This window comes from Aplysia californica, unplaced genomic scaffold (genome assembly GCF_000002075.1).
Source record: "Aplysia californica isolate F4 #8 unplaced genomic scaffold, AplCal3.0 scaffold00003, whole genome shotgun sequence".
NCBI classification, from domain to species: domain Eukaryota; kingdom Metazoa; phylum Mollusca; class Gastropoda; order Aplysiida; family Aplysiidae; genus Aplysia; species Aplysia californica.
This window is the reverse complement of record NW_004797273.1, coordinates 2827856-2852122: the sequence shown is the minus strand read 5'-3', so window position 1 is coordinate 2852122 and position 24267 is coordinate 2827856. Positions and strand designations below refer to the sequence as shown.

General features: G+C 37.7%; 1 protein-coding gene across 1 annotated transcript in view; it reads right to left on the bottom strand.

Annotated features, from left to right (window-relative positions):
• Nucleotides 1-3546: 3546 nt before the first annotated feature.
• The window catches only part of LOC101854539 (two pore calcium channel protein 1), a 66565-nt gene continuing 45844 nt past the window's right edge, over nt 3547-24267 (bottom strand). Inside the window, exons 10-27 of the mRNA XM_005089163.3 lie at nt 23159-23275; nt 22803-22866; nt 19270-19379; nt 18780-18843; nt 18058-18102; nt 16909-16965; nt 15117-15182; nt 14276-14348; nt 12746-12850; nt 12077-12148; nt 11253-11342; nt 10724-10821; nt 8277-8323; nt 7744-7812; nt 6971-7061; nt 6430-6539; nt 4974-5051; nt 3547-4628 (exon numbers count right to left, since the gene is read on the bottom strand). Coding sequence (XP_005089220.2) covers nt 4461-4628; nt 4974-5051; nt 6430-6539; nt 6971-7061; nt 7744-7812; nt 8277-8323; nt 10724-10821; nt 11253-11342; nt 12077-12148; nt 12746-12850; nt 14276-14348; nt 15117-15182; nt 16909-16965; nt 18058-18102; nt 18780-18843; nt 19270-19379; nt 22803-22866; nt 23159-23275 — 1524 coding nt within the window. The 3' untranslated portion in view covers nt 3547-4460. The remainder of the gene's footprint in view (nt 4629-4973; nt 5052-6429; nt 6540-6970; nt 7062-7743; nt 7813-8276; nt 8324-10723; nt 10822-11252; nt 11343-12076; nt 12149-12745; nt 12851-14275; nt 14349-15116; nt 15183-16908; nt 16966-18057; nt 18103-18779; nt 18844-19269; nt 19380-22802; nt 22867-23158; nt 23276-24267) is intronic.

The following is a 24267-nucleotide window of genomic DNA, read 5'->3' as shown; positions in this document are numbered from 1 at the left end:
AATCTAAGTGTCCTGGGCTAAAACCTGATACGTCGCCTAATATCAGGATTGGGAAATAAGATTTACTATGGAAAAAGGTGGGGCTTTAAGCATTTAATTTTGCTGTTCTCAAAATGCCAAAAAGTGACATCTCTTGTTTTTCCCCTAGTGCCCTTCATATTTCTTTTATTTACAGCAGAACATTTGTACGTGACCACTTTTAACTCAACTTTTTGGGGGGTAAACGCAAATAACAGTATAATTCCAGCATCTCACGTCTGGAAATATATTTTTTAATGATAGACTGGGAAGAAACACATGGCAAATGATAATTCAAGGACAACCACTCATGAACCCCTAAAAATTCAATTTTAAATATTGCACATATTTACATGAGATTGTGAAAACATGGTCCCAAAAAAGGGCAAGCAAACCCCCTAAAAAATAAAAATAAAAAACTAAAATCATGTTCAGAGAGACAAGATATTTGAGTTGATCTACATCTTTTTAAACTACATTTTTACATTGTATTTGACAACTTGACAAAGTAACTTTTGAAAATGGTTGTCAGCAAAAAGTAAAACAATAATGGCTCACTGTTCCAAAGTGGATTAGACACAAGATAAAATATAGCAAATGACATTGGTTTTTTATTCTGGAAACTTGGACCATTGTTTTTGATGTCATAGAAGAATTGAGAAAGCAAAAGACATCAGCTTCAAAAAGGATTACTGGATCTGTAAGAGGTCAAAGGAGACCACACCAAAGCACCCATCACTCATCCATTGGTTCTTGCCAGTACAGACTATAACAGATATATTGCCATACTTCAACAAGAAAAGATAAAGTCAGCCAAAAAGAAGATTACACAAGGGCTTTTGGTCAAATGTGAGGCATGCTGACAAAATAAGTTACTTCACGGATTTTGGCCCGATGCCAAAATTATATGTTAGTTTGTACAACTTATAGTATGAAATGATAAAAGACATGTACGTTAAACTTGAAGAAAAATTGCATCGATTGAAAATCTACAAATTCAACCCAAATTTTGCTGAATTCTTCATTTGCGGATAGGGAGAAGCTACTTAGTTTTTATTTTTAGTGAGGTTTTACGTCGGAACTGCAAAAGGTCAAATGAGCGCCAAGGGGTGGATGTCAACAGAGAAGTCCAAATGGGGAATCAGGTTTACTCTGCTCACCTCTCTAGCCTCAACAGCACAAAGTCTGCTTTGACTATCAAGGCACCCCGGAAATAGCAGTTCACAAGAGAGTGACAAACATACAAAACAAGTAGAGAAAATGATGATAGTGAAGAAGAGGCACGAAAAAGCAGCAGTTCCCCCGTGTTGTTCCCCTACAGTATTGAGCATGACATTGATAAATCAGCCCATTTACAATTCTACAGAAGCAACTCAATTAGTCAGCACACCTAACAAAGAATATGTACTGTGCAGATCGAAAATGATTCCACTGCGTGATGACACATATGTAAAAAGCTCTAGTGATAACATATTTCTCTTGAATCTGTCATTCTTATCCTCTGAACTACACAATGATGAAACAAATTTTAATAACTTCGAAACCGCACACTCGTAAATACAAAAACTAAAGCATATATTTCCTAAAATGAAAACACTACAAAGTGTGATACTACATCTAAGTGAAGCATGATTGACATTTTAACAAGCACACATACACACACACACATATGTGAGTGTTTTCTGTGAGTGTGTTTTCAATAAGGACAACATATGCACGACTAATGTGCATGACTGTCATGAGTTTGGAGAAAAGCAAACACTCTTGCGTAGTGTCCACTATATCAACACGTAATTCTCCAGCCTTTTGGCAATTGCAAGCTGGAATCAGAATTTTTCATACTCCATTGCTTTTGCATTACTCAAAGAAAAAGAAGAGCAACAAAATTAGAAAGTGTGAACACACCAGAGTAACAAAAAACCAAAAACAACCCCCCTCCCCAAAAAAAACAACAAACCAACCCATGCTGAGAATAAACAAACATTAAATAAGAAATGTTAAAAGCACACCTCTGATTACGTAAAAAAACCCAAAGAAATAGATGGCACAATAACACAACATAGTTTTCAGAAACGGCAAGTGATTTCTTGCAATAATGTATGAGAAGCAACATGCAACAAGCGGAAAAGCTAAGAAGAAGAAATATTCAGATTCATGACACATCCACTAACCATCCTATAGATGACTATCCATATGATGACAACCTGGAGTCACAGGTAAGGTCACTACTTTAAAGTTATGGTTAAGTCCCCCTTTCATTCAGTGCTGATTTACTGCGTCTATGTAAGCAAAAACAGGTCTTTGTATATTGACCGCTCAGTGTAAGACTCTTTCATACATCACTTTTCATTTTATTGTTTTAGTAAGTGTTTTATGGCACTTGCAACACAATAAGGTCGAATAAGTGCCTAAGATTAAAGGTGTTATAAGAGTGTAACAAGCACAAAAAAAAGGAGGGGAGATAAAGACGATAGACGTTTGGTAAGAAAGAAGAAGCAAACCACACCAGAGCACCTGTCAACTAGCAACTCGTCAATTGACAAAATGATAGGGTGTGGTGGAGTCTTGCACTAAGCAGTCAATATTATGGTTTGAAGCAAATTGGTAAGAAAACTCCTTCCATGGACAGTTATGACATATGTATATTAATTCAATGTTTTTTCTGTCTTTGGCTCTACTAAGTCTGATATGAATGGTTTCCTCAGTGAAGAAAATGTTCACGACAAAGATGTTGATATTATCAGTGATATTTAGAGACAACAGTAAATTCAAGAGTATTATATACAAAGCAACACAACCCTAAGAGGTGTGCAGGCATTGAGTGAGTTCAGATACTACTAGCCCTTTTTCAACATTTTTTAGTTCTTAGTCATCCACAGTTAATAAGAGTAAAAATTAGGCAAACACCTTTCTAAACATATTCTGTGCACTCAGCAATATATCACATATCAACAATTTGGAGATGGCGATAAAAAAAACAACCCCAACAAAGAAATGACAAAGTATTGTGTTGTTTTCTCCAAGAACGAGCACCTGAGAGACTAAATCCTTTGGTTACTGAGGGAGCTCAAAGGGCAGAAAGAATGGAAGACATTAAATACACAATATTAAAAGATTGTTTGTTGAGACTTGATGAAAAAAGTGCAATGAGCAACATAAACATTCATTGTGGTCATAAACTTACGCTTGCAAAGAACAAATCTATTAATTCAATAACTTGGCTTACTGTGACTTTGTGTGAACATGGCAAAATCCAAGCAGAAGAAAAAATCCATGAAACCAGCCAATGACATAACTGCAACTGCGTATAGAGTGCAAGTATAACACACAGTTGTTGCTAGTGAGGGCTGTGTCTCTCTAGTCCATGAATTGTATCAAATTTCCAACATTCAGGCAGGGGCTTGCAGGGTGCCACTGATAGGTGCTTAATTATAAATTCTCCTCTGTGGTTTCTGCATGTCTGTCTTTAACTTTATGCTAAAAAATAAAATAATAAATAAGTAACCATTCAGTAACCGATCCTTTAACTTTTTTCTGTTTATCTCGGCCAAAACTGGACTGTAAAAATACTACAGCCTGAGAGTCAACATTTGGTAACTGTCCGACCATACCCCTTGTTTCTTCCACAAGATTTCCTCAATGGCAACATATACTATGATTAAACAGAACACAGGCATTAAGCTGTAGCCTTGCTTTACATTCCCATGAAGGAAAGTGGGTCAAGGTCAACATAAGCAGTCCAAATTTCTTTTCATTCCAATTGTGCCCAAAAAGAATGTGAACACCAGGAGGCCGTTAAATGCCTGAAAAGTTGAAGAAATGGGCGGCCACGGTTGGCGAAGAATGAGAGCAGGAAGGGGCCTAATAGCAGGAAAATTGGAGAAAAAAAATCTCACTTTCTTAACACGATAACTGAAAACAAACCTTTCATCCAAACTTACAACTGAGCATAATTATACGATCACTTGTAGTGGAAGATCCCAACTCAAAACTGTAGTAGATGTGGGGTAGTGTGTGGACCACACTCAAAAGATGAGACACAAGGCTGAAAGCAAGAAAATCTTGATTACATAATGCAAAAAACTCCCTCAGAACAACATATGAATTACTTCATTCTCACACCAACCTAAAGGGGGAAAAAGTACAGAGAATCTATGTTTAGAGGAATTATTTCCAGGTTGGTACCTTGGGATTGAGAACACCGGGAGGCCAAAAGATTCACAGTGCACAAAACAACAATTTGAATACAACAGAATTTCAGACACATAAATATGGTGTATATGTTACTTACTACTAGGCTACTGATGCCACCTTCAGACACATGAGAACTTAACACATAAATGGTCCATTACAAAAATGATGCCGAATTTGGTAGCGGTGAATGGGAATTGAGACCAGTAACCTTGATTATCACACAACGCATTATACGTTTTGTGAATCTGCTAGGAAACGGAGGAAGTCAGAGTAGAACTGTACGACTCCGTGGATGGCAAGAAGATCACTTCCTGCATGTTTGTCTCAGAGTTTGGTCTTCCGCGGGTACGTGAGCGCATGCGTTCCAACGTACTCACAATCTCCTGTCTTTGCTCTTGGAATTCTCTCATCCATTGCTATGAAAAAAAAAAAGGACAAAAAAGAAAGATTAAAGACTGTTTTAAAGATAGAGGTACGACAAGAAGAAAAAAAAAATATATACTCTGAAATAAAACCAAATGAGGACGAAAATACAGTTATTATTTCTTAACTGAGACTGCTCAAAGTTGTGTGTGTGTGCGTGTGTGAGTGTATGCGTGCAATTGTGAGAGAGAGAGAGAGAGAGAGAGAGACAGACAGACAGACAGACAGACAGACAGACAGACAGAGAGAGACCGAGATAGAGAGACAGAGAAAGCGAAAAAAAAAAAAAAGAGAAAGAAAAAGAGAGAAAGAAAGACAGAAAGTTCATCAATTGTTACCTCCACTTCATCATGGTACATGCGTAAGCTGAAATCCTCTCGACTTCGAGTACGCTCTCCTATGTAAACTTGCACCTCCTGGGGAAATGAATAAGATGCAAAATATGAAAAACAGAATAAAAGTAGAAGGTGAAAGTACACAAATGTTAGAATCTATCCAAACTGAGGTAATCAGTCACGTAAAAAATGGTGCCACATCTAACCGATACCTTTGTGTAGGTCAGAGCTTTGATTGTTTTTTGTAAGTCATTTTATCTATTTATTTTTTTACAGTAAGAGTTTTACGGCACTCGCAACACAATAAGGGCATAAAAGTGCCGAAGATTAGAGGTGTTACAAGGGAGTAACAAACACAAAAAATAAAGAGGAGATAAAGACGATAGATGTTTGATAGGAAAGAAGGAGCAAACCACACAAGAACACCTGCCAACCACCCACTTGTTTTTAAAAAAGTTTTAGTAGAGGTTTTACGGTGCTTGCAACTGCATAAGATTAGAGCTGTTACAGGAGAGTAACAAACACAAAAAAGATGAAGGGGAGATAAGGACGATAGATGTTTGATAGGAAAGAAGAAGCAAGCCACACCAGAGCACCCGCCAACCACCCACTTGTGCAAGTCAGAACATTGATCACCACAAATAAGTCTAAACATTGATCGCTTTGTGAAAACCAGAATATAGATCGATTCATGTAAATCAGAACAAAGATTGGTTTATGAAAAAAACCCAACAGAAAATGGATTGCTTTGTGTAAACCAGAACATTGATTGCTTTGCGTAAGTCAGCAGATTCATTGTTTTTTGGTTGTTTTTTTTGGGGGGGGGGGTAAGTTAGAACATTCACTTCAGGAAAATCAGAACATTGATCCCTTTATATAAATCAGAACATTCATCACTTCAAGTAAGTCTGAACATTTACCACTTCGGAAAAGTCTGAAAGAGCATTTGTGCTTGGCCAATAATCAAACTGCACTGATCAATAGGTCCACCCACCAGAAACTCCAGGATTTGGGCACCTCATTCTCAGAAGTTCGTTCATGAACTATGCATTTATGTCCTACATTCATATTTGTCTGAGGGTAACCGAATTCAAACTGTTTGCCTTTCAGCACTCTCCACTGTCATCAAAATCATAAGTCTGTGTATACAAAAATCTGTTATTTCAGGAGAGTATGAAAGGTTGAGTCAGTTCAGTCTCTCTCTCTCTCCTCTCTTTCTCCCCCCCCCCTCCCTCTCTAACTCATTCTCTCTCTCTTTTTCATACACACCCTTACCCCCCACCATTTTCTCTCTCTCTCTCTCGCTCTCCCTCTCTCTCTCTCTCACTGTCTCTCTCTCTCTCTCTCTCTACCTCCCTCCAACATTGACTTGGGGCATACACTTGACACCCCCTGCACACCAGCAGTAGATACAACACACAACCCTTCCACAGATCAAGTGACTACACAACACACTTACCCTAGCATCCTGGCTGTTGATGAACTGACCGTTGACGGGGGCACTGAGAACACTGACCATGTGCACCTCATCCTCATTCAGAGCTATCTCCTCCTTCACCACATGGTGGTCTGGGGGGGTGAGGGGGGGACAAAAACAACGGATAATCGTTGATTTGGTTTGGAAAGTGTTTGATTTGGTTAGAAAAGTGTTTGGTTTGGTTCAGTTTGGAAAGTCTTTGGTTCGGTTTGGAAAGTCTTTGGTTTGGTGTGGTTTGCAAAGCCTTTGGATTGAATTTGGAAAGTTTTTGGCTTGGTTTGGAAAGTCTATACTTTGGTTTGGGTTGGAAAGTCTGGTTTGGTTTAGTTTCGAAAGTCTCTGGTTTGAATTTGAGTCTAAGTAATAAAGGTAGTGCCTTTCAACAACCTGCAAAGTTGTTTTTTTCAGGTAAAGAAACATTGCTATGTTGTATTGTATAACCTCGTAGAGGTCCGTACATAAATATCTATAGATATACAGCTACATACATGAATCTTCAACGAAAAAGTTGAGAATATCGTACCATCAATGTCGTCAAGGTGCATTTGACGTCGGTAGTTGATGCGGAAGATGAAAGACTCCAGCACAAAAGCCACAACAATGTTCATCACCACCTGGAGATTAACAAAGATTGATAATGAAACCACTGTGAAGAAGAGTCACTGGTCACACTGTGTGGTCAATTGAGAGGGGGAATGTTGGTGGTGGTGTTCCATTGTGAATAAATGGAAGCAAAATACTTTTGCAAATTGAATTGATTTACACAACAGGAGTCCTACTACAGTTTGTTCACTTTTGTCAGACCATGTAAAAAAAATATTAGCTTATTTTTGTAATTCGCCAATGCCCACGTAACTTTGCACAGTAGTCCAGCAACCAGTCAGAAATATATTTGTTTTATAGACGTGTACTTCTCTCTCCAGGACCGAACATTGACTACACAATAAATATGGAACATTATAACAACTTCAGCAAAAATGCACTTATCACTACACAGCATTCAACAGAAAGGGGAAAGCCCACTTGTTGCTGGATCGATAACACAAACAACAATTTAGATGAGCATATATGGCATTTAGGCGGCTGTCATCAGATGTTTTGTAGCTTTTGTTTTAGTAAGCATTATACAGCACTTGCAACAAAATTAAGTGCTGAAGATTAGAGGTGTTACAAGAGAGTAAGGAGTAAAAAAAGGGAGAGATAAGGACGATAGACGTTTGATAGGAAAGAAGAGCAAACAACACCACAGCACCTGCAACCATAAACGGTGTCATTCGATTACACAACACAACTCACCATCATGACAATGTAGAAGCTCATGAAGAACAAACGCGTCCATTCGCTAACGGTCAGGGCAAAACCTTCCTGTGGAGACATGATGAAACATTGGGTGAGATTTTTAGATACGAGCACATCCATGTGTGGGTCTCGCGAGTGTGTGTGTGTGTGTGTGTGTGTGTGTGGGGGAGGGGGGGTGTTGGAGGAGTATTTGTGTGTGCGTATGTGTGTTTGTGTGTAAGTGCTTGTGTAATTTATGCAAGTATGTGGGGGTGGGGGATCATTTGTGTGTGAGTGTGTGCGTGTGTGTTGGGGAGAGGGGCATTTGTGTGTGTGTGTGTGTGTGTGTGTGTGTGTGTGTGTGTGTGTGTGTGTGTGTGTGAAGAAAGATAAAGACTGAGAAAAAGGAAAAGAGAAAGAAGAAAGAAAGAAAGGGAGAGAGGTAGAGTGAAAAATTAAGAGGGAGATAAAGTGAGAGAGACACAAAGAGAAAGAGGAAGGAAAATTTAAAAAATCTAGAAAGCCAAGGCAAAAGCCCCAAGAACACCTACCATGGTGATAAACCAATTGTTGACCACGGTCAGTTCAAACAGAGTCACTGAGGATGAATTATATTAGATATTTATTTATTTATATGTATGCATTTTATTACAAGAGAAAGATAAAAATTAGCAGGAGACAGACACAGAGAGAGAGAGAGAAAGAGAGAGAGAGAGAAAGAGCGAGGGAGAGAGAAAAAGAGAGAGAAAAAGAGAGAGAGAGAGAGAGAGAGAGAGAGAGAGAGAGAGAGAGAGAGAGAGAGAGAGAGAGAGATTTGGCTCAATTCTATCGAAGATGGACATTAACTTCAGAAGTCCTGCCTCTAAAATAAATTTAGTTTTGAAAGGGGAGTTAAAACTACACAATTTCACAATTTTCGAAGTCTTTGTTCTTATGATCAGCATGAGAAGGATCTAAGAACCAAAAAAACCCCAACAACATATGTATCACAATGCGGAGGAATCAGGTGCTCATCAATTTTTGTGCATGTGGAGTTATTGGTATCATCTTAAAAGCTTGTTCATTTATCTCGCTTTTGATGAAAAAAAATATCCATCTATCTAGAGCAGAAGTGAAGATATTTGTGATAGAAAGAGGTAAGTTCAGGTTGGTCTCAGAGGTAAAAATAGCCAGAAAATGGTCGCCAAAGTATGAAAACTTTAATAGCTAAACAGTCCTTGAAAACTGAGAAATTACACATTTTGAGCTTTTAATCAACGATTTTCAATATAATTCACATGGAAATGTGTTTTTATTTGGACATAAAAGGGTTGTTTTTTGTTTTAGTAGAGGTTTTACGGTGTTCATAACTGCATAAGGTCATATGAGCGCCAAGGGGTAGATGTCAACAGAGAACTCCGAATGGGGAATCAGGCTTACTCTGCTCACCTCTCTAGCTTCAACAGCATAAAGTCTGCTTCGACTATCAAGGCATCCCGGAAATAGGGGGTCACAAGAAAGTGACAAACATACAAAAGAAGTAGAGGAAATGATGATAGCAAGGATTAGGAAAGAAAAAGCAGCAGTTCCCTGTTGCAGTCCAGGCACAGTTATGAGCATGACATTGATGAATCAGCCCATTTACAATTACAATTCTACTGTGCATAAGAACTCGAGATGTTAATGTCCCCCCCTCCCTTAGGGAATGGCCTAAAGACACTTCAGTCAGTAGCATTGCCCCAGGGGGTGTAAAAAGGTTGAACAAAAAACCAAAAATTCGATTAAGTCTTTAACCATGCAATTTAAAATCAGGTTTCCGCGAAATTTCTCTCATGTTTGAGGAAATGAGACCCTACAAATTACGTTTTTAAAGCCACTTGTTTCGTGTTAAGCTGATCAATAAGGTATTGCCTGGACGTAGAATTCATTCATCTTTGACTTCGGGGTCAAACTAAATGATTGTTCGCTCCTACTTTTTTAATATTCGGCCTGTACCATAATACAATAATACCTTCTCATTGGAGAGTAGTACCGTCCAGCCATGGTTACGGACCTCGACTACCAGGCGCTCCCACCATCCAGACATGGTTAAAGAGTTAAAATTGCGAAACTGGTTTCTCCAATTTTGTTATTTTGACGAGTGCCCGATTTCACCACGATGCCTCACATGTTATCTTTGTTTATGGGTTGGTTTTTTTTTATATCTACCTAGCATGCATAAATCTTAAGAAACCAGCTTATAAAGAGAATGATCAATAGCAACAACATACTTTTCAAAGGTAGAGTAGAACCCAACCACTATAGGAAACATGATGATATCAACAGGAAGAGTGCTTTAGTTTTAGTTAAACTTTAATGGTACATGTAACACAATTAGGTCATATAAGTGCCGAAGATAAAAGGTTCTACAAGAGAGTAACAAACACAAAAAAGAAGGAGGAGAGGTCAGGACGATAGATGTTTGGTAGGAAAGAAGGAGCAAATCCCACCCAAAGATTAGAAAGGTTTCAAAAGAGTAACATTCACAAAAAAGAAGGTGGGCAGATAAGGACAGTAGATGTTCGATATGCCATAGCATCCATCTACCAGACACTAACATCAAGAAATATACTGAAGAACATCAGAAAACATAAAGAAAACAAAATGAAAGTCTGATAACATCAGAAAACATACTAATAATAACAGGAGTCTTAGATGGAGTGTGTTAGCAGGTGCTGATGTGTCTTGTTTTTACTGCTGTCCTTGTGTGTATACACAATTCATGCATGGCTGAGAAAGTTGTTCCTTTTGAGGTTGAACAGGTTTTCTTGTGCATATGAGGTTTTAATCTCAGTAATCATATTATCATTAATGTAAAGTGCTCAGAGCTTATACTTGCATTTGAATAGAATAAAGCGCTATATAAATGAAATCTTTTTTAATTAGTCGTAGTATCATTATTATCATCATCATTATGATCAAACAGACACACATTATCAAATAGACAGCTACATACACAAAATTCCCTTGTCACTCTTACCTCCAGACTGGAAAAGGTTATCGAAGTTGTTCAAATAGTAATACCCAGTGCGGACAGTGCCATTCTTGAAGGCGTAGTAGTCTTCCACACTGGAGTTTCTAGAGGACAGAATCAACATTGCCAAAATAAAAGGGAACTTTCAAAAGGTAAAATAAAACATTTTCACGCATTTGCACAACAAAGAGAGAGAGAGAGAGCAGGGAAAACAAATATATTCAATTTAATGTACTTTTTAAGACATTCTTTCGGAAACTTTTTTTTTGGTGAAGTCCGATTTTGAAAGCAAAGATATGAAAAAAACGGATCCACTCTGTTCATTCTTAAAAAAAACAACAACTGAGACCAGGACTTGATTGCTCTGAGCATTGACTTTGATTTTGATCAGTACATTTTCCCCATCATTTTCCCAGGCCGCTAGGCAGTAGACTTTGTGGACCTATAAATGGGGCCCCATTTTCTCACTTCGGAAGATAAGCAATAAAATTCTGAAAGAGCTAAGATAGATTCAAAAGCTGACGGCACAACTTACTTGCAACAGTCTGTCAAGTCGTAATGGAAGAAAACCTCCATGCCAACTATGGCGTAGAAGTAGAAGACAATGATGATGCAGATGGCAAGACTGAAAAACAAAAAGAGGATAATCTTTAACTTTCATGTCCTTGTGTTGGATCTTATAAGTCTCACACAAGTGTTTTCCATCTTCATTTCCCCTGATGTATAACATTGTGATATGTGAAGGTCATTTTGTAACCAAGCAGACTACAGAACTGAAAGGGATGAGTCACCTACATAGAACATAAGAACATATTGACTGCTCACTCAGTGTAAGACTCTACCAGCATAACCTTTCAATATGATGTCTGATAGAGTCTTTCAATAAGCATTCGATATCTTTTATTGTCATTCACATCTGTTCTATAATTACATTTTTGAGAAAAGCTTCAATTTACGAGCAGATAAAACTGAAAGTGTAAATTTTACGAGAGATTAGTCAACACAACTAATGATTAGGTGTTATCCATGACACCCACAAAGTTATCCATGGTGCCAGGTTGAAAAGAACCCAAACCAAAACCCGAGACCCCACCCCCCAAAAAACGGTATTCTTAAACTTGGGTGGGAAGCAGGCTCTTCATAGAAAGAAAAGACAACATTTTAAAAGCTCTATAATTTCTTGTAATTTCCATATGAAACAGAAATAAGACGACCATCTAAGACCCAGACTGCTTGACACTGAAATCATTAAACAAAATAGTTAGCTGCAACTTTTTCACAGCAATGACTCAAAACAAATACCATGTTGCTGACATGTTATACACAATACACACATAGTTTAAGAAGCGCTGACAGTACCTGAAGAGTTTTGCAAAGAGAACAAACAATGTTCCCAGGACATCCCTGTATCTCTCCTTTATTTTGAAAAGCCTGAAATAAAAAAGAAATTGACATTCATAAAATATAAAATCACTTAAAAGTTAACAAGTTACAAAATACATGGCTTACAATTCCCTTTCCTTTTCTTCTGAGACTGGGAAAGCAAAATAACAATAAAATAAATAGCATTTGTATAGTGCATATCCCTGCTCTACAGCAAGCTAAGTGCACTTTACAACCTATACTATTTCTGCAGCAGACCTAAGAACACTCAGAAACATTCTCGGCTTCCCTGAAAGCATACAGTGCAAGATTAAACGCTCAAACACTAACATACCGACAAGATCTTTCACTGTTCATAGTTGTTGCGTACCCATTCTCACCTAGGTAGAGTGAGGAAAATTTGTGTAAAGTATCTTTCCCAATTACACAACATCAGGCCCTGCCTGGATTCGAACTCGCAACCTTATGGGTGCAAGTCCAAAAGCCTAAATATTGGGCCAAAGACACAACAAAAAATAAAACTTAAAAACCATTAACAAACTACATAATAATAAAAAGGAGAAGCCGGACTGACCGGCGGCACCCTCCAATCATATGTCTATCCGGAGGACCCTGTAACAAAGCACACCTGCATAAAGAACTCACCTGAGCAGCCTGAAAGGCCTGAGCACCATGACATAGTAGAAGGAGTCTTCAAACACCTCGCCAAACACACCCACCACACTCACGATAGTCACCAGAAAGTCAAATCTGAGGAATAAACGTTTCGCTTTTAAAAATAAATGTTTTACTGCACTTGCAACACAATAAGATTAGACGAGCTAAAAGAGAGTGTCAAACACAAATAAGGTATAGTTTTAGTTTAGTTTTTTACGGCCCCCGCAACTGCATAAGGTCATATGAGTGCCCAAGGGTAGATGTCAACAGAGAAGTCCAAACGGGGAATCAGGCTTACTCTGCTCACCTCTCTAGTCTCAACAGCACACAGTCTGCTTTGACTATCAATTCACCCCCGGAAATAGCAGTTCACAAGAGAGTGACAAACACAAAAAAGAAGTTGAGGAAAATGACAATAATAAGGATGAGGAAAGAAAAAGCAGCAGTTCCCCCTATATTGTTCCAACAAAGTATGAGCGTGACATTGATAAATCAGCCCATTTACAATTCTGCTGTGCATAAGAACATGTTAATATTCTCCCTTTGGCAATGGCCTAAAGACACAAAAAAGCAAGAGAGATAAGAACAACAGATGCTTGATAGGAAAGAAGGAGCAAACCACCCATAGATGTTTCAACATTTGAATACGCAAAAGAAATTTGGAAATGAGTGAGGTGCTGGACAAAAATAAAGATTACACGGAAAAAATAGACCAACAACAAATCAGATGATTGTGGGAAAAAGATATCTCATCAAATTTGCCCACATCCAGGGTAAGAGGACAAAGTACATAAATCAGCACCATTAGTAAGTTCATTACTCAGACAGCTCAAATATAACAGTTCCGGGGAAAAACATTAACAAAATAACCAGAGGAACAGACACAAGGGTTTTTAAAAAGTTTTAGTAAGAGTTTTACAGCACTTGCGACACAATGAGGTCATGTAAGTGCTGAAGATTAGAGGTGTTATAAAAGAGTAACGAACACAAAAAAGAAGGAGGGGAGAAAAGGACAATAGAGGAGCTGACAGGGAAGAAGGAGCAAACCACATCAGAGCACCCACCAACCACCCACAAAAACACTAGACATCTATGAGTACATAGGAACGAAATAAGAACTCGAAACCAGAACATAGGCTCAATGTGTTTGATTGGAAAGAAAGAGCAAACCACACCAGAGTAACTGCCATCCACCTATAGGCAACAGTTTATTCTTTCATTTTAGTGAATGTACCATATCATCAGCTAGCTGTTAAAATGTACTCATCCCAAAAAGCAAAATCTTACAGGTTAGAGTAAAAACTGCATCATACTTTTAACAATTGTACCTACATTATGTATTTTTTCTTGCTTTTTTTTTTTCAACATCTAGAATCTGAATTTTGACAATATTTTTTAGCATATGCAGCTGGTACAGAAACTGCAATAAAAGAATGTTTACAATTGTGGGCAAAGTGCATTTTAAAATGAGGCCAACGATATAGAAACAGAAAGGTAATCACATAAAACTCGACTTACACGTCCCATCCCTTGGTGAAGTAATCCTGAGGGCCTCTGCCGAGAATCTTGATTATGGCCTCTAAACAGTAAACTGAAAACACACGTCAATATAGCAATCAATCACTCCATTTATTCAAAGCATGAAGATCAAATGCCTTTGTACAAACTTTCATTACAACCCCCACCCCAGTAGGGTTCACTGCTTAATAGCAGGAGATTAAAGAAATTTATTGATGTAAGTGTGTTTACACCCCGATTGACACAATTTAGATCGTAGAGTAATCAGGATTCCGACCCCCCCCCCCTCCCCAATCTGGACTGAGTGAGACACAACATGCCAGCAAAAAGATACTTGATATAAAGGTTCTTCCGTCTCAGGAATTGAACTCAGGTTTCCTGTGTGTGACAGCAAAGTGCCAAAACGCCACACCACAAATGCTGGTTTTAGCAGGAGAGTTTTGAGGAAAGTCACTCATTAAGAAAAAAAAAATAGTAAAAATTCCAAACTTTAGTTGTAGATCTGCTCTTATGATATTATCGATACTTTCTGCTCATGAAATAGTCATCTGGAGTTACATCTCTGGGAATTAAACTATAAAGTGCGGTAAACAGTTTTAAGGGTTGAAACTTGATTCTCTTCGGGAGTGACACAATCTAAATGAACTTGCTGTTGATTCACGACTTGTTTGTGGGAGGAAAGTTAAATAAAATGTATTGTTCTTTTCACAAAGACTATTACACTGACTGTAATTTAATAACACATTTGCTTTCAGTCAAAAAAAAAAAAAAAAAGACACAGGCTAGTTTTTAATTCCATTTTAAAGCATTAAAGTAAATCATAAACTTTAAAAAAACTTACTACAAACAAAAACAATGGAGATCCAGCTAGCTGTGAAGTTGTAGTTTGCCACACTCACAGCTTCATCTAAATAGAAAAGAATATTTGAAAAATCACATTTATTTTAGTTTAAGTAAGAATTTTACAGCACTTCCAACACAATAAGGTCATATAAGTGCTGAAGATTAGAGGTGTTACAAGCGAGTAACAAAGACAAAAAAGGAGAAGAGAAAATGACGATAGACATTTCATAGGAAAGAAGGAGCAAACAACACCAGAGAACCCGTCAACCACCAACAAAAATATTTCACAAGCACGAGTACATAGGAACAAAATAAGAACTCGAATCCAGAACACAGGCTCAATGTGTTAATTGCTGATGCCTTCAACAAAAGTTTACCACCCCCGTTCCTCAATTCTCCCACTCCGCACTATTTGAAAAATATGTAGACGCACATGTTGCAAGAATAAGGGGTTAATTTTAAAAATGCAGAGAGCAAGAGACAGACAGGAAGAATACAAACACTAGGGTAATGACAAGTATGTTTGCGCCATCTGTGTTTGTGTGTGGGGGGGGGGGGAGGTTTGGCGGGGGGGGGGGGTTCATAAGAGTTTTACAGCAATTGCAACACAATAAGGTCATAAGAATGCCCAAGATTAGAGGTGTTACAAGATAGTAACAAACACAAAATAGAGGGAGGGGAGACAAAGATGATAGATGTTTGATAGGAAAGAAGGAGCAAACCACACCAGAGCACCTGCCAACCACCCACTGTGTGTGTGTGTGTGTGTGTGTGTGTGTGTGTGTGTGTGCGCGCCAGTGTGAGTATGTGTGTGTGTGTATGGACAGGTGGGTGTGTGGGTGTGTAGAGGAGTACAGACAATTTTAGCTAACTGAACGTGCATACATTTCGAAATCCTAGAATTACAAAGTTCTATCTGCTCCATACCTACTTTTGAGAAATTTGACGTTAAAAATCTTGAAGTTAACAAAATTAAATGTCAAGCTTTTTCAAAACCTTGCGATTTTGATAGAGCAGATAGAACATTGGGTTTCAGATTTCATGGTCTTAGTAACTCAAAACTGTCAAAAAATGTCACATAGAACTTTATAATTCAATGGTAGCAATTTGTCAGATTTAATACACAGCTGCTAACTTTTCAAAACCAAAATATAGACTACCCAGGCAGCAGGTCAAAATGGTGGGTACTGGCCAAGCAACCCCCCCCCCCTCCAAACCCATTTCTGCAATCAATGAATTCAAACTATTCTAAACAGACCCGCAACAATTCAGTTTGCTTTTCCAATCTAGCAACAACAATTCTGTCTACAATGTATAGTAAATATCCAACTAACTGACATATAAATAGGCATTATTCTCATTATAATTTGCAAATCTGCTCTTGAAGGTTTATAACTTTTCTTCAGCATCAACAAGTTCATAAGAAACAAAAACTATAAATAAAAAAAGAATACATATGTGAAGCGTGCTGACAAAATGAGTTACTTCTCGGATTTTAGCCCGAAAGAAATAGATGCTGCAAATTTACAGGCTGAGTTTTCACAATTCATCACTGTGAAATGATCAAAGACACATAAAACTTGAAGAGAATGGCATTGGTTTTGAATCTACAAATGTGACCCATGTGTCGATTTTTTGCCTGTATCTCCTTTCTTTGATTGTACACCTCATATGTATCTTGTTTTCTGACACAAAAACAGACTTCCATACTCAGAATAATTATATGATGATTCTTCCAGCTTCAGTTTACATATTGGGTCAAATAATGGGAATTAATTTCCAATACTCACTTGAGATGCGGATTGTTTCTATGAGAATCCACAGGAAATTTCCAAAAATAACAATGTCTGAAAAAAAAGTGAAAGTCAGAGATGTACTGTTTCTTGAAACATTGCAATCTTCTAAACTTTAAAAAAATTCAGTTTTTCTTTACAAAATATTAAGCTCAACAGAAACTAAGCTGAACAAAGTATCATCATCATTTACTCTTTCAAAATTATCTTTGTCAAATGCAAAATAGAACTACATTCAAAGAGCATCATCTAAAACTATTCTCACTTTTCTGGATTAAAGAAAAACTCTAAAAGGTAAATTATAGATACTCAAGAGCTTGTTTGTTTAAGTAAATAGAAGCTCGTTGACACAATTACAGTCTTTAAGCTCCAAGGGAAGAATAAGACGGACAAACAGACAGAAACAACAGAGAGAAAGAAAAAAATTGGGACCACCACCCGCCTGCTCATAAGCAGTAAGCTACAGCAAAATTTGCTTCAAACAATCTAATAAATAAATGCAGCAATGATTTAGTCTTGAACAGATGAAAAATAATTGCCCATATTTTGTGAATGTTGTCTCAGTGGTCATAACCAAATTGATAAAGAACCGTGAGTGAAGCCCTGGCTGATATAAGTTATACCATCATCAAGTGCCAGGTCTGTAACAAACATAGGCGATCATGATTCTCCATTCATTTTTTTGCTCCGGTGCTCCAAAAAAACCAACTACATTACCCTGTTCTTTCCCTGTCACCCATCTGTTTAGGTTCTCTAAGTAGGTTACAATAAGCCTATTTCTGCCTCATTTGCCTTCAATTCTAGTTACATGCTTAACTCTTTATCTCCGAGGGGGGTAAACCCACTAAGCCCTGGCCCTTTTTCTACTAAATCTAAAAAATACAAAAATGTCACTAAATTGGTCATTAAATCAAAAGTAAACCTATTTTGATTGTTCTTCATCTGATGAATGAAATCCCGATATAAGAGACCTGTTTTCGGCAACTGCCCAAAAGTAATTTGATTTCGATTTCATCATAAAGGAATGTGTGCCTTAGTGGCTCACCGGCACAGTGGTTCCGACCGCGAGCCGCAAGGAGCGGCTTGCCGGAGATAAAGAGTTAAAGAAAGAAGATATCAAAACTGTAAAAGCTAGTTAAGGCTTACATATACAGTAGTCAAAGTAGCACCAAGTTGCAAACCAGTGAAGACCTGTGTGAAAAAAATTTGAAAAATAAATAACTGATTAATTTTCTTGAAAAAAATTTTGTTAAGACAATGACAATCTTTATTTTTCTCACAGGGAGAAATCCGTCTTGGTCATTTACAATGGCAGTGGATGTCACAAAGGTTAGGAGCACTCACGCATAAGCACAACAAGACAGGAATGAGTAAATACATGATGTACAAGCTGAAAAAAACACCGCTCCGTAAAATATTCTCTCTTATATAACTGGTTTCTTGAAAAATTTTCAAATAGCAAGAGAAAAATTCAGGTTTGAATGATGAGAATAGCCAACAAATTGGCCTTCAAGGCTCTTATACCCTTTTAAGTACATTTACGTTGATTTTAATTGATGACCCATAGATCAGCCTTGGCAATGCTTGTAGAACAAAAAAAAGTTGACATGCTTCTTCTAGTTACACGATCACAAAGTTTACTTGCACTAGACCCATCCAAAGTGTGGCCTAAAGTCCTCTGATATGAGTACATTCAAACTCAGACATTTTATAAAGATGCAACTCCCTCCCTCCCTCCCTCCCTCCCTCCCTCCCTCCCTCCCTCTCTCTCTCTCTCTCTCTCTCTCTCTCTCTCTCTCTCTCTCTCTCTCTCTCTCACAGAAAAATGTATCAAGTAGGAGATAAAGCTATTGAACTTGAAACCTTACCTCTGAATATTCTGTTACAAGGATGCTTGAAACTTGATGACCATAAGTTGGAATCACTCTTCAACTGTACAATAGATAGAGACAAGATCAGTGCTTTTTTAATAGTCCACACAACAAGGAAAATATGAACATTCCATGTAACAAAAGAATTTTTTATACAAGGAAACATCTAGAAAAGAAAGAAAAAAGCTTAAAACAAAGATAATAACATCACATGATTCATGTATGTTAAATGTCTCTGCAAAACATGCAAATTTCTCCTCTCTCTCCACCCTCCCCCTCTCCTGCACTCTCATTAACACACATACACACACTGTCTCTCTCTCAAACACACACATACATGCCTTCCCCTCAATACTTCAGAAGTTTCCATTATGGCAAAAGCAGTTGATCAACTTGGAAGATAATAGGCCAGTTCAAATAAAAATGCCCCTCACAGCCAAATAAACCCATCTTTTCTTTCTTTTTTTCAGCTTAGATTGCTCCATACCTTCCATTTGATCTGCACCACATCATAGACATTGAAGAATTCGTCTAGGCTCAACAAGCCTGTCTGACTAGTGTTGAGGAACTTGAACATGAGGTAGTATTCTCTTCTCGCTGATGAGCAGATTCAGGAAAGAATGGAAACACAGGGTAATAGTCTTAATAGTCTGAATTAATATATTGTGTATATATGAGTTATATCGCAGTGGAATCAGGCGCTCGCGAATTTTTAAGCATATGGAGTTTTTTATATTATCTTATAGCTTATAAATTTGCCTCAGTAATGATGAAAGAATTACCCATCTATCTTTAATATAAGTCAAGCTATTTGAACTTAAAGGAGATGGAGTCGCATGGTAGCAGAGGTACAATTAGCCAGAAAATGGCTGCCGAAGTTTGGCGACTTCCAAAATGTGAGAGACCTAGGAAACAGCAAATGTACATTTCTTTGTGCTTTTGATCAATGTTTTTCAATAAAAATACTCACAAAAAATGTGTTTTTAAATGGACATAAAAGGTGTTGAGTGAAAAAAAATAAAAAAATAAGATAAAAATTAAACACCAGCGGAAAAATGCAGATATCTTCGACTTTATTATTTTAACAAGCGCCTGATTTCACCACAATGCCTCACACACACACTCACATATATATATATATAGTTGAATCTGCTCTAATGACACCTGTCCAAGACAATCACCAGTAAAAACGACCCCTTACCATCTTCTTTAGTGGTCATCTTAGATAGGGACAGATAGTCCTCCTGAACAGAGTCATTATTATGCAAAAAAAGAAAAGCAAATGGGGAAGGGGAAAATGGGAATGTTGTCTCACACAAGTAGCCGTTAGGGCAGTTCAACTATTGACTGTTATATACAGGAAGATTTATCAAACAATCACTTGGCCTCGGCCTGCCACTCAGCACAACTATTACTTTACTTCACTTTTTTCTTCCACTTGTATTGGTGGGTGTCGCAGGGAGACACAGGCGTCTGTCTCCAGCAAGCGAGTGGCCAGTAGGAGGGACATCCCGTGAGCTCTGAGGGTGTCTGCCACAGATTCACTCCATCGTCGCCTTGGTCTTCCTCTGGATCTCCAGCCAGATTATTTAATGTTGTACGCTCTCAGAGCTGGATGGTTTGAGGGCATCCGCATGAGGTGTCTGAACCACTTGATCTTTTGTTTTTCAATGTGTGGTAGGACTGGTGTTGCTCCTACGGTGTCTCTTATGAATTCATTTTTTCTTTTGTCTCTTCTTGTTTTGTTAACCGCTCTTCTTAAGCATTCCATCTCGCATGTGACCAGTTTCCTCTCTAGGGCTTTTGTTAGAGTCCATGTCTGGCACTGATATGTGAGTGTTGGTAGGAAAATGGGGTTGATGAGCTTCGCCTTGGTGCTCATGGGGATATTGGGATGTTTCAGGAGAGGGCCCAGTTGGTAGCTGACTGCGTTGGCTCTCTGGCATCTAGTCTCTATTTCTCTATCTAATTTTCCATTTTCTGTGAAAATGCTGCCCAAGTATTTGAATTTGCTGCTTTATTTTAGTTGGGATCCATTGATATTGATATCCACTTTGTCTGGTCTCCTGCTAATTGTCATGACTTCGGTCTTGCTAATACACATCTTCATGTTATATTTCTCGCAGCTCGCATTTAGTTGGTTCATATGCTCCTCATTACAACTATTAGTTGTTTTAAATTGGTCTGGAATTTTTTTTTTTTACATTTTTACAACTTATGTAGGGGAGAAATGATGGGGTCTTTGTTAGTATTTTTTGTTAGCTTTTATTTTTATTTTTTTTGGGGGGGCGGGGGGAATTAATAAAACTGTAGTTACTGACACACAAGACTTGTAGGAAGCAAAGAGGAACAGTGGGGGGAAAGAGAAAAGGAAAAAGAAACAGGGGGAACAAACCACATCAAGGTGAAAAACTCATCTGCGTTCAGAGAGAAAGTAAAAGAACGGGAAGCATTTACTGAAATACCAACGTGAACTAGCTATTTGTGAGGTAAATGCGTTCAGAAAAACATATCTTGAAGTAATGCAAAAATAAGCTGTGACTTGAACACTTTATTTTCCTAAGGAAAAGAAATCGACTGCTCAGTCTAAGACTCCATCCTATATTACTTTTCATGATGGCTTATAGTGTAGTCTTACACTAAGCAGTCGAAATACTATTTGAACTGCAGAGCAAGCACATAGACAGTCACAGTGTTCTTTCTCAATACCAAGAAGTAAGCTCTGATTGGGTGACATCAAAGAGCGGAATGATCCACAAGACTACAATCCCTTGGATCTTGATGGGAGCAAAATTAGAGACAGTAAACTTTTGATGTACGAAAACAAACAATAATACAGCTTGTCCGCCAATGTCTGAAGATATCAACCAACGCAAACAAAACTGAAAACTCAAAAGTAAATTGAGTTCTCGAAGTGCAAAATTATGAACAAAGAAATTAAAAACACGCCAGATACGCCTCAATAAAAAAACACAGCAAAAATAAAACGAGGGGGTCTTCACAAAATTATTCATGAAAATCACACATACACACAAATGCACAGAAATTCAACTTTTAAGTCAAAAAATGTTTCAGTTGTCTTGATGGCATGATGCCCTTTTCATGGAAGGAAAGAAAGATGGGTCAAATAGAGCAAGACCTTGCAAAGAGAAGTGTAGTGAAACTAAAAGGGGACATTCTTCTACGAGTTATCTTCTTCACCACACCATGCAAATTAAAAACAAAACCATCACTGCACCTGAAACATCCGAATCTTAGTCAATCTGGAAAGAAATGAAAACTGCACCTAGATATTGCTAAACACAAGATAACCTTATCTTTGTAACAATATAATACAGGATTATTTTTTTTTAGATAACCTGAGCTTGGTAACAACAGTGAGTAATTCTTTTCTTTTTTTTTTTTTTAACACTTTCAGTACCGAAGGCTCATATAGTGAAAAACCCTTGGGTACCGCACCAGTTTAGAACGCTGAAGCCATGGTAGAATTTTTTTAAATTAGAAAAACCCTGGCAGCCCAAAAAAAACACACTTTAAAAATTCAGAGAGGTTCATCAACCATTCAGCTATCATATAGAGTGACTTCCTTTGGTATTTACTCACATTCATTGTTTGACAATGTTTAGTGTGCCTGGTTGTGTTGGCGACTAGTCGCCTGCGGTAGTGAGCGCATATTACGGCCTGGCGACTGAAGTCGCCGACGGTACGGTAAGTGTTAAAGAAGATTTTGTGTTGGATACTTCCACTGCTGTTAAAGAAATCTTAATCAAATCAAGCCAATTCGCAAAAAAAACAACAAATGGGTACAAAAAGAGCAGTACCATCCATTCAAAAGCAACAGATGACATTAGACAATAGATAAAACTAGAGCAGACAAAAAATTGATTTTCTTTAGGTTTTGGGGTTTTAAAAATATTTTTTGGGTTGAATTTAAAATACAAAGACACCGCTATCATAATAATATGGTACAAGTAAGAGGTAAATATTACAGGGAAGAGTATGATCGACTTTTGTACTCACTTTTCTTCGGTACAAAGAACTCCATCATACCTATGAAATGCTTCACAGTGAGATGGGTGTGGTTCTGGAGAGCCAAAAGAAACAAAACAAAAAGCAATGATTCTGAGACTTCTTCATTATACAGAGAAGGCGAATGCAATGTGTCATCTACAATACAGGTATATGTGTATGTGCCTGAAGAAAGTTACTGCAAGACACAATTGTCTGAACTGAGTTACAGGACAAAAGAAAAAAAATTGATTTTTTAAACAAAAATTGAGTTTCATTTAAAAAATCATTATATAGCCATTTTTATCCACTGATATTTACAAGGCCACATGTTTATTTTACGATATTTATGAGTCTATAGCACTTACATTTTGAGTGACTAATAGCCGGAAGGCATGCACACAGCCCTCTCGTTTGTGGAAGAACAGGGAGCGCACTTTGGCTTTCTCTAGGTTGGAGAATGTGTCATACACCACAGCCAGGAGCTGGTGAACAAGCAGCAATAATAATAGAATGCATTTATTTAGCGCTCTATCCCTTACTAGAATGAGCTCTGAGCGCTTTACGCCAATCACACGATCATTGAGCGATTCATACAAGAGAAAATATTTCACAGAAACAAGAAAAACCAGTTCAAGCACATAAAGAAGAATTTTCACAACCATACATTAATTCTATACACGAAAGGACAGCAGGAAAAAGAAAACGTATCAGCACTTACTAACACACTATAAACAGTGAGAGGTGCGCTACATTAGGAAGTAAAAGAGTTTTAGATTTAGTAGGAGTTATACAGCACTTGCAACACAATTAGGTAATAAGAGTGCCGAAGATTAGGTATTACAAAAGGGTAACAAACACAAAAAAGGAGAACAGATCAAGAATACAAACCAAAGCACAGCTATCTATAAACAAAGGGAAGCTTGGGTTAACAATTTACAGCATAATTAACAAAATTCAAATAAGATAGTTACACATCAAGAAGCAGATCTACATTTTTTTTCCTTTTTCTAAAACGCTGGTAGACCGATACATGCGACAAAAAATATTTCCGTGGGTGAGGCAGAAAAGTGCCAAACCGCTACATCACAGACGCCAATAAGTAGGTCAACATAAAAGCAGAAGTGGAAAAGAAGTTCAAGTAGTAAACATACCAAAAATTCATCATCTGATCTACATTACAGGAAAAAATCTCATCAGTTTTAAGTTTGCTTTCAGTTTGAGCACAATGCCCTGCTAAAAAGAAATACAGTTGAACCTGCCATCACGGCCACCTTTTAAGACGGCCACCTGTACAAATGGACACTTTCCATTTTCCCCCTTGTGTATTCACTATATAATTCCACTGTGTAAAACTGCCACCTGTCCAACGCGGCTGCGGCCATCATATTTTAACACACAACCCCTATTATACCAAACAAAAACAACTGTCTTAGACGGCCACCTAGTGAGTCCATTATGTTTTGTCATAATTTAT